Source organism: Cebus imitator, unplaced genomic scaffold (assembly GCF_001604975.1).
Source record: "Cebus imitator isolate Cc_AM_T3 unplaced genomic scaffold, Cebus_imitator-1.0 Scaffold84, whole genome shotgun sequence".
NCBI classification, from domain to species: Eukaryota; Metazoa; Chordata; class Mammalia; order Primates; family Cebidae; genus Cebus; species Cebus imitator.
The window spans coordinates 3,467,201-3,482,419 of record NW_016107399.1 but is presented as its reverse complement, the minus strand read 5'-3'; the positions used below and the strand labels follow the sequence as shown (position 1 = coordinate 3,482,419).

The following is a 15,219-nucleotide window of genomic DNA, read 5'->3' as shown; positions in this document are numbered from 1 at the left end:
CCTTCCTAGAATGAGAAGAAGCTTTTTCTAAGTTAAATGAGAAAAACTCAGGAGAACTTTCACCTGGGAAAGGTATAAAAGTTTTTTTCTCCCAGCAAAAAAATGTTTTTCTCCCCTCATATAAAAAAGTTTCAGAAAACCCACAGTGCTTGATCCATGAAGGGATCTTGAAGCGAACCAAGTTTTCAAGCTGCTGACTTTTTGAGGCTGATTGCGCTTAAACGAGCCCTTCTCTGGCATCTTTGTTAGAGGCACAATCCCAGCAGGAAGATTTCCCTAAATGTGGTGCCGTCCACTTGTCTGCTCTGAAGTGGCATGTTCCTGTTGATTGCACAGGTATGGGTGTCTCCCTGGGGTCTGCCCTATCACAATGGCCTATCTGTCACGTGTCTAAGTTCTGTGCAGTTGCCCGGCCTAAGAGATGTGGTTTAAGGGGCTCAGTCTCACATGTGCACTCCTGATGAGACTCTGGACCTCAAGAGGGTAATATGTGGGCCAGAGCCAGGGTGGTGTCAGCCTGCAAAGACAACTGCAAGATGAGTGGCCCGCCCACCGTCTGCTCTGTGGCCCTGGGTCCTGTTGCCATTCCAATCCCTAAATCCTGGCTCCCAGCTGGGGCCTGGGCACCATCTGCTGGCACCTGAGCACGAATCAGAAGCCGGTGCTTGTAGGAAGAGCTCATGCACCTGAAACGAATCACATTGCCTGCCTGTCAGAGAGGCGATCGGGATTGAAATGTCCTACTCCAGTCTCAGTCCTAGCCTCAAAGGAGAAAGGATGTAATGAATGGCCCATCTAAGAAGGGCGTGTGTTCAAAAGAGGAAGATTAATAGTTTAGGCCCGTGGCTCTCAACCCTGGTTGCCCCTCAGAGTCACCTGGGGAGTGAAAATACAGATGCCCAGTCTCCCCTCTACCATACCTTCCGAGTCAGAATCCAGAGGGGCAGGATCTGGGTTTCTCTCTGGTTTTTGAAAAGTTACTGAGGTGATTCTGATATGCAGTCTAGGTGTAGAGACACAAATTGGAGCTTGAGGAAAAGTTGGTTTAATGAACAGTTGTCTCCAATACACTGCATGTGACTTTCAGCTCAGTTTTGCATCATCTGGCTGCTTCTCTGAATTACTGTCCAATTCCCTCAATTTACGGGGCTCAATTGTGTGCATTCTTCCACATTAGTGTGCATACAAGTCATCTGGGGATCTTGTTAAAATGCAGATGATTCAGTAGATCCAGGGTAGGACCTGAGATTCCGCATTTCTAATGAGCTCCTAGGAGATGATACACCTGGTCCAGGGACCACAGTCTGAGAAGCAAGGCCCTAGGGAAGAATTGGTTCATGGGCACAGGTGTGATCCTCATCTTGCCTTTGCCCACCAGAGTTCCGTCTCAGGGCTTTTTGGTAACACAACCATGCTGCCTGTTGTGGTGCCGGCCACCAGGAAGCCTGGGGAAAGTGTGTCTGGCCCAGGATCTGCTTGTACTCCTGGCAGTGTTTGACCCAGCTCATCTCTCCCTCCTTCCTGAAACACTCTGTTGCGTTGGTTCCCATGATTCTTCCTCTCCTTGTTCTCCTCCTGCATCTCGGACCCTGATCTTTCCATGTCTCCTTAGCAGCCTCATTCTCCTCTGCCCTGCTGTGAAATGTCAGAGTCCCTCACTCTCAGTCCTGGGCTCTCCTGCTGTCACTCTACATCCACATCCACCTCCAAAGCTCGAGTTGCTGCCCATTCCCAGCTGACTCCTAAATTCCTGTCTTCAAACCCAACCTCTCTCTTGAGCTATTATCTCAGAAGTCTAACAGCCCACATGACTTCTCAACCTAGATTTGCAGAACACCTCAAACTCACAAACTGAAAACAAAACTCATGATCTCTGTCCCCAAACCTGGTTCTTTCCCAGTGAGCTCTCTCTCAATAAATGACAACCTGTACATTCAGGAATGAAAGCCAGACACCTAACAGACATCTGTTGTATTTTCTATTGCTGTGTAATAAACCACTCCAACATTTAGTGACTTAAAACAATAATCACCATTTATGTTGCTCTTAAATTAGCAATTTGGATGGTGCTTGGCAGGGACAGCTTGTCTTTGCTTTATGCAGTGTCAACTGGGGTGGCTCAGCCAGCACTGGAAGACCCACTTCTGAGACGGTGTAGTCGCCGGCGGACAAACTGGCATGCAGTCTCTTTCCCCTCTCCACGGCCTCTCCAAGGACAAGCTTGGGCCTCCTCGTAGCATGATGGCTGGATTTCAAGAGCAAACATCTAAAGAGACAAGAAGTGAAAGCTGCTAGTTTCTTAAGGCAAAAGGCCCGGAAACTGACCCAGCATCACTTCCGCCATATTCTATAGGGAAGCAGTCACAGAACCCAGCTCAAGGGAGAGAATAAGAACACCTTTTGATGCGAACAGTTTAAAAGAATTTGGGGACCGTATTTTAAAACTGCCACATCACCCTTGATCTCTTTGTCCCCACTTACAAATTCAGATCATCGTTTTGCATGGTGATTTTAGCTTCCAGTACCTCTTCAATGTTACTTCTGCCACCTCATGCTCTCCATCGCCTCTCCTAAGCTACTGCCACAGCTGCCTCCCTTCCCTCCTGAGCCTGTCTGCTCTTCTGACTGCTCTCCAGCCTGGAGCCAGAATGATCTTTTAAAATAAAATCAGGACGTCACTACCTCTGCTTAAAGACCTTCCATAACTTCCCGTGACTATTAGGATAAAGACTCAGATTGTTGTCATGGCCTATAAGGGTCAGGCCCAGCCCACCTTTCTGGCTGCCCTGGCCATGTATGCTGTGATTTGAGTTGTTGTAGGAGGGCCTTGTGGGGCAGGCAATCTGGCTGAAAGAGAGCAGATAGCAGGATTTGACCTCACTACCTGGATGGGACAAGGATGCTATTTTTACCTGTCCTGTATTAGGCAAGTTTATTTAGATTGGTAGTGGGAGGCTAAAGGGTATCCTATGGGGAATCACACACCCCCAAGAAACCCCCCGGTGCCATGGCTACACACTGGCTTGTGTTAGTTTCTGGAACATTCCTCTCCTTCGGCCACACCCTGACCGCCGCACGCTGCCCTTCTCTCACACCCCTTCTCCTGTTCTCACATGGTTCACTCCTCCTTATCTTTCAATCTCAGCTCAAAAGGCCCTTCCTCAGGGCGCCCTCTCTGCTATATCCTCTCATCAAATGCATGACACTTGTTACTATGCTGGTTTTACATTTGTTTCTATGATTATTTATTACCGACTGACATCCCTGGAACAGTGAAAGCCATGAAAGCAGGAACTGCTTCCATCCCTGCCCCTGGTTGTATCTCCAGAGTCTGGCATAGTGCCCAGGACACAGGTGCCCAACGGCCATTTGCTGGATAGGTGTTGATGAATGAGTGCCGACCCTTCTGAACCTCCCCCCGCAGCAGGCTCCTGGCTTCACCATCTCCTATCCTTTCCTGCTTTTCTTCTCCTTTAGGCTGTCCCTGCTTCTCTCCAAGCTCCTCCTTCCTAATCTCATTTGCTTCTCTCAAAATAAGCCTGCCTCACATTCCTTTCTTGGGTTTCCACGGATAAGAGGCGCTAGCTAGTTAGGGAGATGGATTAATCGCAGGTTAAATTGACTTAAAGAAAGTCGCTTAGTGTGTCTTCCCTGCCTCTCAGACATCACCTGCATTTTAGCAGGAGCTTCTGTGCCTTCTGTCAACGGTGGAAGTTTCAGTATCGCAACACTTGGTGGAAGACATAGTGGGCTTGGGGGAAGTACAATGTCCCTCAAGCCACCCCAGGTTGGCAGCACTCAGGTCCTGCCCTGCATCGTCTTCTCTCTGCCTGTTCTGTGGGGCTTGTCTCTGTTCCTAGATCACCCTGTCCCCTCTCTGTCTGGGGCACCAACCATCAAGCTTGGAACCTGGCTCATTCCTGAGATGTTTCCCTCTCCTCTGCTACCCAGTGACCTTTGGGCTGCTTCCTCATTTTCCACCCTGATGAGTCAGGGATGCCATAAACACTGGGCATGGGCAGAACATGGTGACAGACAGGCGCTTCCCTTTAGGGCCGTCACAAAGTTCACTGGGAGAGGAGCATAAAATGTATATCCGTTGGCTAGAGCTCATGCTCTGCACCTGCCCGCTGACATATCCCCATCTGCACTGGGGAACAGGTGACACTAGCCACGAGCAAAGCTGGCCTTCCACCTGTGCCCTGGCCCTTCCCCTCCTCTTGGGCCCCCTCCCAGGCTAAGGTCTTGCTCCATCTGGTGTCTCCTGCCCTTTCAGTCTCTTCCTTCCTGGGAGCACCTTCCCCATAGCCTGCAAGCCCACCCCTGCCTCTCTGTCTTCAGTCCCAGAGGGGCCTGAAGAGATCTGCTCAGGATCCTCTGTGCCGCTCTGGTCTTGGCTTTCCCATCTTCTGGTGTTAGGCGGGCTCCTGACAAAATAGGCTGCCCTCACTGTCTCTACTTCTTCACCTCCTAGTTGGCTTTATTGTTACAAGAAAACCGTGTGTTTGTTGCAGAGCATTGGGAAATAAAAGTACACATAGAGGAAACCTCAGATTGCCCCAGGATCTCAGAATCCACAGATAACTGTTATTAATACTGTATTTTGGTATATTTTCTTCTAGAAATATTCTCTGTGTGTGTGTGTGTGTGTGTGATTGTGTGGGATTGGGACACTATTGTACGTACAGTTTTGCATCCTGCTTTGTTCCTTTTTTTTTTTTTTTTGAGACAGAGTCTCGCTCTGTTGCCCAGGCTAGAGTGCAGTGGCACGATCTTAGTTCACTGCAACTTCCACCACCTGGGTTTAAGCAATTCTCCTGCCTCAACTTCCCAAGTACCTTGGATTACAGGTACCTGTCACCACGCCTGGCTCATTTTTGTATTTTTAGTAGAGACGGGGTTTCACCATGTTGGCCAGGCTGGTCTTGAACTCCTGACCTCAAGTGATCCATCTGCCTCAGCCTCCCAATGTGCTGGGATTACAGGCGTGAGCCACCACACCCGGCCTTTATTCCTTTATATACGCAGTCCAACACAGTGAATTGAATCCCTTGGGAGCTATGTCAGGTTCTACCTCCTCAATAAGCCTTTCCATTAAATCTCTTTTCCCGGTTTTAACTCAGCCCCTCCCCTCTCCCCCTACACACCTCACTCCCTTAACACTTGCGCTTTAACACTTAATTAGGCTCTATTAGGATGCTGGCTGACAGCAACCTCTAACTGCTTCCTGAGCAGGGATTGTGCCACAGACCACTCAATCAGCAAGTTCTCATTAGGACCCAGCTCAGTGTAGACACCTTGCAGGTAGAGGCGGCGAGTGGTGGATATAAGGGAAGTCTGAGACTCAGACCGTGCTCCAAGGAGCCTGCCATCTGTTGAGGGAAGGGGCCTGATCCACAGCCCATATCAACAGGAGAACTACATGTGCCTGGAATGCATCTGCCTGAAGTGGCTTGGGAAAGCCAGCCAGCAGGAAGGGCTGGGGTGGTCCTGGTGGGCTTCCAAGATGAGGTATGAACACGTCTCTGATCATTCTTCCAGTGCCTTGCACTAAACTGGGACATTGGGAGAATTTTATTGGATTGAGCTGAATTTGTAGATGTCTAAAAAATTATGTTGAATGATCAGTTCAACATTTACTGAGTCCTAAACTACCTCCCTCTGTCCCTCCTCTCTCAGCTGCCAGTTTGAGAGCCTGCAGGGGCTGTCCCCTGACCACTGCCTGTAGAGGAAGGACAAACCAACCTGCATGTGTGAACTGCCTTCTTCTCCCTAGAGACCAGCACTTTCTCAACACCAGAGCATGATACGTGGTCCTGGGGCAGGCTGGGTCCCTTCTGGCCTCCAGAATCTCCTCCCTAAGAACATGGTTTCTCTGAGCAAATGGATTTTCCTAAGTGGAGGAATTGCTGCCAGTTTCCCAAGGGCTCATATAATGTGCTATGTATGCCTCAAGCAGCTGTTTCCATCAAGCATTTCATTATCTTCCAGTGTATTACTTTCCATTTAGTTCTCAAGAGACAGTTTATTATCTTCTTAATAAACCTTAATTTTTCACAAGCAATCTTCGAGACCTCAAGCTGGCTCTCCAGACCGACCTCCTTAGGGAGGCGAAATGACCTCTCTCATTTCCAGCTGGGGTATCTTGCAGACTCTGCTTCCCATCTCTGGGGCTCCTTTGGTCTTTTATTTTATTTTAAGCAATTCATGGAATAGGTTCTTCCACCAAGTTTCTCTGGTTTTAAATCCTACCTATCCTATAAGCTTAAATTTTCTATAACTCATTCATTTGCTGTCAAAAAGCACGTATTTGAGACCTTTTATGTGTTAGGCGCTTTGCTGAGCTCTGGGGATACGAAGATGAAGAAAACAGCGCAGCAGAGGAGAAAGACATGACAACCTAGATTGCATGTAGAGTCCTTTATGTACCAGGGTAAAGGGTATGTACTTTATATGAAGCCAACCCTCTCACAACCTGGAGTTAGATAATATGATGAGGCTTATTTTATAGTTGAGGAAACTGAAACCCAGAGAAATTAATTCAATTGCCTAAGGTTACACAGTTAGGAAAAGCAAGAAAGAAGATGCCAGCCCAGATAGTTTGGCTTCAACGTTCAATTCCACGCTGCCGTATTGTGTAATAAAGTTTTACGAGAGAGAAGCACTAGGAGGCAGGTAGCCATGGGTAGTAGGTGACACAAAGGGCCGAATTATCAATTCTTCTTGGGAAAGTTGGGACATCTTTAGGACAATGCGTGTGTTATCATGCAAGAGATTGTTCTGATTCCTTCCTTGCAGATAAAAGTGCTCGCACTTCCAGCTTGTGTACCCCTGGAGATTAACACATCGATATATTATTAGTTAGCAGCACTTTACGGTAAATTAGCTTATCTGATGGATGCTTTTCTTGAGCATCAGAAGAGCTCAGCCTTGACAAGGAGAGTAGGGGAGAGGGGATGGAAGAAAGAAAATGTGTAGAGCATGAGGGGCACAGGCCAAAGGGAGCGACTGGATAGGAGAGACACAACTACTGGGAGGAGGGTGGGCTCTGGGCAACCGAAGACGTGATACCCAATGCCGACCTATGCAAGGAAGTAGAAAGACCCTAGAAATGAGCTTCTCAACTTTTTACCCCAGCTTAGATGTCCCACCTGGTGCTTTGGTCTCATTAAGTGAGTAGCAATGCAAAGACCCCCAGAAGAGAAAATGAGGGATGCAGCGCTAATAAACAGAAAGCCCATGGAAAGAAGTAAAAGAAACTGGACTTCTTCCAGATGGAGGTGAAGAGGCTGGTGATTACAAACATCAGAGGTCTCTAAGCCTTCAATGGGAAATTATTAAAAGTCCGGCCAGATGTCTTCATTGCCAGTAATGCCAGAACAAGAGGATATTGACTGAATGGGTGGAAAGGCTGTAGACTAGCTACGAAGGATTCCTGAGATGGCTGTTGGCATAAAGTTCTTAAACAGGGGATAACTTATCTCAAATTATGGAAAATGTAAGTGTGCCTCAGGGCACAGGATGAGCTTTTTAAGACCCTTCTCAGGTTTACAAATAACAGTGAAAGAGTGCTCCACATTTGTGCAAGGATTTTTTCTTTATAAGCTCTTTCTTATTCATTCATTTCTATTTCTTCCTTCATGGATCTAATAACATAAGTGGATTTTAACTTGCTGTTATAATGATCTCTAAAATTGATCTATTCTTTAGTTAGAATCATTAGAAATTACTCTTCTTTTTTGACAACTCACACATGGTGATGGTTACTGCTGCCTCATGATTAACTTCTACCAAGGATGCACCTCCACAACAGAGTGCGGAATAAGGAAGCAGAAGTGGCTCAATGTGAAAAATTTATGTCATGGTAACTGTCATTTACTGAACGCTGATTATGAGTTAGGAACTATTCTAAACAAAGTACCCATTTCATGCCACTTCATTCACACAACCCATTTTTCAAAGGAAAACTCTGTGGCACAGAGAGCTTAAGTAAACTTCTCATGGCTATCCAGGTAGTAAATAAGGGAGCCGGAGTTCCAGCTGAGGCATTCTGGCTCCACAGCCTGTGCATTGAAACTCCATGCCATGCTGCCTCCTGAAATGGCCATGGAGAAGTTGTGCGATACCGAGTGGTCCATGTCCGGGATAAAGTATCAGAGGGATGTTTCTGAACCAGAAGAAGGGGAGCGTTAGGAGAGAAAAAGAATAAGTCATAGGAGTGGCTGATGAGAGTGCATTGCCCTCCTGGGAAGGGGATGTTCAGAGAATCTCAATTCAGCCAATTCAGCCATTCCATTGGGCAGAGGCTCCCCTCTCTCAAGGGTGTGAGGCTCCTGAGAACTGTGAGGTGGAAGCAAATAGTGGGTGTTGTTTCTATGCAGTTGCCGGCCCTAGTTCTTTTCCTGCACAAAGGTCACATTGAGTTCTCTTCTATGAGCAAATACTGTACTTAGCATTCCGTTAAGAGGATCTAAGTGTATGTGTGAAGCTAGTCAATGTCCATTAACTTTGCCAGGGTAAGAAGACCCTTTTTCCCACAAAGGGTCTTCTTTGTGGGCATCTGTCTCATCTCCCTGAGTAGAGCAGGGGGCTGGTTTTATATGCTAGGCACATATTAAGTACTTGTTGGTTGACTGAAGGAAGCAGAAGAGTTTCTGTGACAAGATTGAGGGGTGTGATGTGGTCAAGGAACAAAATAGGAAATAGATTCTGTTGACAGCCAAGGAAAACACCATCACCCCCGTCCATGCCGGCAAAAATTAGCACTTTTCCCTGACTGGTGGGCAGCAGCCCTGCACCCTCACTAGGGCTGCCTCTATCTGAGGGACTTGCCAGCTGCCTTGCCAATTATTAGCCGTCATATCCAGATAGAGCAAAGGGTTTAACTTTCTGGAACCTCAATTATGCCACTAGTAAAATCGGGTTAATACAAATGTCTATCATTAAGGAGAGTATGAAAATAAATGATAAAATATCTGTAAAATACCTGTATGGTGCCTGTACCATTGAGACGTAATTAACATGAGATTAACAGGAATTGAGAATGACTAGCTCAATAGAGTGACTCACTTTTCATCCATTGATGGTTGACTTCACATCCCTTTAATCTCGAGTGACCAGGTAATTGGACACTCCATTGTCTAAAGGAATGACTTAGGGGGTTGGTTCTCTTTGATTTGAGAGTTAGAATTGTTACTATCAGACAGAATGTGCTTGAGTGTGGGGGGCCAACCATTTCTGGGCCATTCAGGTTCTCCCAGTGGCAGAAGGCCCTTAATGGGTAGTCTATGGGTAGGGTGTTAGATAAGAACGGAACCATTGTAAAGGTCATGGAGAGGCCTGAGAGTGATCACCCTGAGGATGGGGCTCCAGGGAAATGCCCTGGCCCAGGCAAAGACCCAGAAAACGTGAGGTAAAAATCGGTGGCAGTTGCCATGACTAAATCAGGCATATGAGGAATGACATCCAGGCAGGTTGTCTGCTATAGCTGGGAGCTGGGCAGATGGCACTGGAGGGCTCCATTCAAGGAAATAACCTTCTGATGAAGGGTGATTTGTTAGTAATGACAACAAATGTGCTTTCTTTTCTTTTCTCTCTCTCTCTCTCTCCCTTCCTTCCTTCCTTTCTCTCCCTTTCTTTCTTTCTTCTTTCTTTCTTTCTTTCTTTCTTTCTTTCTTTCTTTCTTTCTTTCTTTCTTTCTTTCTTTTCTTCCTTCCTTCCTTCCTTCTCTTCCTTCCTTTCTTTCTTTCTTTCTTTCTTTCTTCTTTCTTTCTTTCTTTCTTTCTTTCTTTTTCTTTCTTTCTTTCTTTCTTTCTCTCTTTCTCTTTCTTTCTTTTATTCTTTCTTTCTTTCTTTTTCTTTTCTTTNTTCTTTCTTTCTTTCTTTCTTTCTTTCTTTTTCTTTCTTTCTTTCTTTCTCTCTTTCTCTTTCTTTCTTTTATTCTTTCTTTCTTTCTTTTTCTTTTCTTTCTATCTTTTTGAGATGGATTCTTGCTCTGTTGTCCAGGCTGGAGCACAGTGGTGCTATCTCAGCTCAATGCAGCTTCTGCCTCCCGGGTTCAAGTAATTCTCCTGCCTCAGCCTCCTGAGTAGCTGGGACTACAGGCATGCACCACCACGCCCGGCTAATTTTTTGTATTTTTAGTAGAGGTGGGGTTTTACCATGTTGGCCAGGCTGATTTTGAACTCCTGACCTTGGGTGATCCATCCACCTTGGCCTCCCAAAGTGCTGGGATTACCGTCATGAGCCACTGCACCTGACCAGCAAATGTTTTCTGACAGATGAAGATGGTGGAAAGACCACCAGTCACATGGAGGGTCATTTGATAAGTCTTGGCCACTTTGGACGCACTTTCTGGAGTAGCATCAGTGCCTCGGGAAGCCAGCATTTGAGCCAATTTTCCACGCGGAAGATATGCAAATGCCAAAGAGGAGAAACCTGGTTTTTGATGCTTTTCTGTCTCTCTCGCTCCCAATATCCAATACTCCCTGACGTTATAGACTCGCCCCGGGAGCTCACATGGCCCTCACTGTACAGTGCCCATTCCAGGAGGGCGGCTGACTTTCACCTTATGAGGTACTGCATACTGAAGTATGAACAACCTGAATGCTTCACTGTTCCCCAGGAACAATTTGCGTTTTTAAGAGAAGTGTGTTAATCCAGCTGGAATTTGGCTGGAGAATGGAGTTTTCCCAGCTGGAGGGGTCTTCAGCAGGGAAGTTTCCTTCTTTATGCTGCAGCCTCGTCATGGGAACACTCGGACAGAACTTGGTCCCCCTCCGACCACCAAATCTACCAGCCTCCCTGCACCTTTAGCCACACCCTGTGGCAGTGGATGGACAGCCCTGGGATCTCTTCTAAGGCCTGTCCTCCCATAGCACCCTACTCCCAGCTCCGTTTGCCCTATGAAGACATCATTTCTGCCCCATTCTGTCTTGGCTAATTCTCATTATCAACAGTGTAAAAATATTTTTAAATTATCATACACATATTTTGGAAAAAAGGGCGTCAACTCCTCTTGACCCGCCTTTAGCTGCTACAGTCCCTGTGCTCCCTCCCCTTTCCAGCACACTCTGTCTGTGTCCTCTTGTCCCATCAGCTCTTGAACTCACTTCTTTCAGGCTCTATCCTCACCACTCCACTGCATCCACTCATGGCAAAGTCACCTCCATGTGGCCACATCCAGCGACCATCTCTCTGCCCTCAGCTCCCTGGTTGAACATGTCAGCAGCATTTGAATAGCTGACCTCCTGTGCTTTCAAGAAACACTTTTCCTGCTTGGACTCTGGGAAACACTTTTTCTTGGTTCTCTTCCTATCTTCCTGGCCAGATTTTCCCCCTTCTCCCTTACTGATTCCTCCTAGTTTCCTTCATCACTGAGCACTAGAGGGCCTCAGGGTTCAGTCTCAGATGTCTTTCCTGTCTTCCTGCACTTCCTTAGTGATCCTCAACATCCTCTGACCTTAAATGATGGAAAGCCGGGCACTCCCAAAGTTGTATCTCCATTCTGCGCCTGTATAGCACTCTAGACTCACATAACTGGCTTCCTGCCACCTCCATCAGGGTGACTAAGGAGCATCTCAAACTTTACAGGTCCTCAAACAAACTCCTAATCTGCCCCCTGAGACCTTCTCCTTCCTTAGCTGTTGTCATTTCAGTAAATGACAATTCCATTCTCAGGCCAAATCCTTCTGTCTATTCCTGACTCCTCTTTTCCTCTAACATGCTAAATCTAGCCTGCAATCAAATCCCATTGGCCCTACCTTCTAGATTCATTGCAATTTGGACCACTTCTCGCCACTTCCATCATCGTCACCTGTGTCTAAGCCATCAGCCCTCATCTAGACTATCAAAGTCAACTCTTGCATGATTTCCCTGCTTCCATTCTTGTTTCCCATCCCACTCCAATCTGTTCACCTCACATCAACCAGAATGATCTTTTAAAAATGTATGTCAGGCCAGGCATGGTGGCTGATGCCTGTAATCCCAGCACTTTGGGAGGCCGAGGTTGGCAGATCACCTGAGGTCAGAAGTTCAAGACCAGCCTGGCCAACATGATGAAACCCCATCTCTACTAAAAATACAAAATTAGCTGGGCATGATGGTGCACACCTGTAATCCAAGCTACTTGGGAGGCTGAGGCAGGAGAATTGCTTGAACCTGGCAGGCAGAGTTCGCAGTGAGCCAAGATTGAGCCACTACACTCCAGCCTGGGCAACAGAGCGAGACTCTGTCTCAGAAAAAAAAAAAAAAAAAAAAAAAAAAAAGGTATGTCAAATATATTTTGTCTGCTTAAATCTCTCTAAGAGATTTTCACTTCATTCAGAGCAAAATACAAAATCCTAAATAAGGGCTATATTGCTCCAAGCAATCTGCGATCCCTCACTGTTCCACCTCATCTCTCCTCCTCACTCACTCCCCTCCCACTACACTGGCTTCCTTGCTGTTCCTTGCGGTTGGACTAAGCTGACTCCTGCCTCCCTGCCTGACCCTTGCTGAGCCTCTGCCTGGCAAGTTCTCACCACTGGTATCTGCATGACTCTCTGTGTCAGGCATCTATTCTGCACGACAAACAGCCCCAAAACTCAGTGCTTAAAAGAGTAACTATTTCTATTTTATTCTTGAGTCTTCAATTTGAGCAGGGATCCGCAGGGGTAGCTCAGCTCCGCGCCCCTTGGTGTCAGCTGAAACAGCTAGGTGGCTGTGTTCACTCACTCTCATGTCTGGGAGTTGAAGTTGGCTGCCCCAAAGGACCTCGGTTGGTGAACTTTCCATGTGGCTGCTTACCTTCCTTCAGGATGTTGATGGGTTTCCAGGGTGAGCATCGCAAGGGACCAGGTGAAGTGAATGGCCTCTTATGAGTTGGCCCCAGAACCACATAGTGTCCCTTCCACTGGAGTCATAGGTGCTCCCAGGCTCGAAGGGAAGGAACACAGACCCCAACTCCTGGTGGAGGAGTGTCAAAATCATGTGGTAAGAGTGTGTGTGATGAAAGGTACATACTGGTGTGGCCACATTCCTTTTCCTTACCTTGTTTCCATAAACTTATACAAAATAAACTCCTGTGAGAATATGGTCCATCTCTTTACCTTGATATAATCTTATTCTTTAAATTCATAAAATTCTTTACCACATACAAATATTCCATAAATACTTCTTAAATAAGTGAATAAATCACCATCACAACCAAAAAGATAGCTGGTAATGTTTAATGAGAGTTTTCTATGTACCAGGGACTAATAAAAATATTTACACATAGTATCTCCATTAATTTGCCCAATAACTCAAGGAAATAAGTATTAGAGCTCCTATTTTATTGATGAGAAAACTGAGGCTCAGACAAGTTGACGACTTCATGATGCTGTGGGGTGGAGTTAGGTGGAGCAAGGCACATGTGTTTTTCTTCACCACAGTCTTGGAGGAGAAGCTGGTTTCCAGGGTGAAGGTGGCCAAGCTGGCTCTAGCTGTGGCTGGAGGCACAAGGACAGTCCTGGGTGTTCCCTCAGTGGTCTTGTGGGCAGTGGTGGGTATGTCCGTGTCCTTCACTTTTCCCTCCCACTGCCAACTTTCTTTCCAGTTAGGGTGACTGTCGATGCCATCTCTGTGGAAACTCCGCAGGATGTTCTTCGGGCTGCCAGGGGAGCAAGTGTCACCCTGCCCTGCACCTACCACACTTCCGTCTCCAATCGAGAGGGATTTATTCAATGGGATAAGCTTCTCTTCACTCATACGGTAAGGATGCTTTACAAGTTCCGGCATCATGGGAATGGTTATCACCTGACCAGGTCCTCTTAGAAGGCAAGCACTATGAAGTCTTTCCATAAATGATATAATAAACACTAGCACCCAGGCTAGGGTGGGTGGGGAGGGAGTGGTGAATGTTGGATTCATAGAGGGCCAGATTGTGTCACCTTGATTTTGAAAATGTCACCTGCCCTAAAATATATTTCTGGTGGCCAGTCTCAAATGACCTAAATTGTATCATGTGAGTCAGTCACTCCCTTTGTTTCGTTTGTTTTGGTTTTAGACAGAGTCTCACTCTGTCACCCAGGCTGGAGTGCAGTGGTGCAATCTCGGCTCACTGCAGCCTCGGCCTCCTGGGTTTAAGCAGTTCTCCTGCCTCAGCCTCCCAAGTAGCTGGGACTACAAGTGTGTGCTGCCACGCCCGGCTAATTTTTTTTGTATTTTTAGCAGGGAAGGGGTTTCACCATGTTGGCCAGGATGATCTTGATCTCCTGACCTGGTGATCCACCCGCTTCAGCCTCCCAAAGTGCTGGGATTACAGGCATGAGCCACCGCAATTGGCCGCAAGTCAATCACTCCGTTTGATTAGCATAGCCCTTGCTCTGAGGCCAAATTTTGTTTTACAGGTTTTTCTTTTCCTGTTTGGATTATTTTGGGGAGTATGGAGTTTTGTTTTATTTTCTATTATAAAATAGATAATATAATCTCATGGTTTGAAAATCAAAATGTCATAAAAAATCTACATTGAGGTTTATTCCCATCCCTGCTTCTCCTGTCCCACCTACCCTGTTCCCACACCCACATCCTCCATCCCCCTCGCTCTCCTCTACCCCCAGGCAGTGCATATACAAACGTGGATATATGTTTTTATAGATGCATTTGCATATATGAATACGTATGTTTACATATACTACATGCATACTGTTCTGCATTTGACTCTTAATATATCTTGGGCTCTGTGTATATATTTATCTCATTTTCAACATTTGCATAAGGCATTTCAATTTATGAAGGTACTATATGTACCGTGAATGGACATTTGGTTTGTTTCTTATATTTTGCTGCTACAAATAATGCTGGATAAATATAAATACCCTTATATGTATGTCTCTAGATATATGTATATATGAGATAAATTATTAAAAGTAAAACCCTGGGTCAAAGGGCATATGAATTAAACATTGATAAATAAGATCAAATTCTTCTCATTAAATGCCTACCAGTCTTTATTTTCACCACCAACAGCGAGGGCACCTACTTCTCCAACACAGAGCATTCTCAAACTGTTTGCTATCTGCCAGTCTGATAAGTGAAAATCATCTCATTGATCATCAAATTCACATTTCTTTAATTATAAGAAGTGGAGTATCTATTCATAAGTTTAAAAGTGAGATCTCCTTTTAAAATGCAAACGTGCCTGGCAGAGGTAAGCATTAGGTCCCCAACCACTCAGAGTGGAAAGGACTTAGCTTTTTC

At 46.1% G+C, this 15,219-nt stretch overlaps 1 protein-coding gene across 1 annotated transcript in view; it reads left to right on the top strand.

The window, feature by feature from the left end:
• The window catches only part of GPA33 (glycoprotein A33), a 38,272-nt gene that overhangs the window by 4,571 nt on the left and 18,482 nt on the right, over positions 1-15,219 (top strand). The window contains exon 2 of the mRNA XM_017534077.2: positions 13,577-13,731. Coding sequence (XP_017389566.1) covers positions 13,577-13,731 — 155 coding nt within the window. The remainder of the gene's footprint in view (positions 1-13,576; positions 13,732-15,219) is intronic.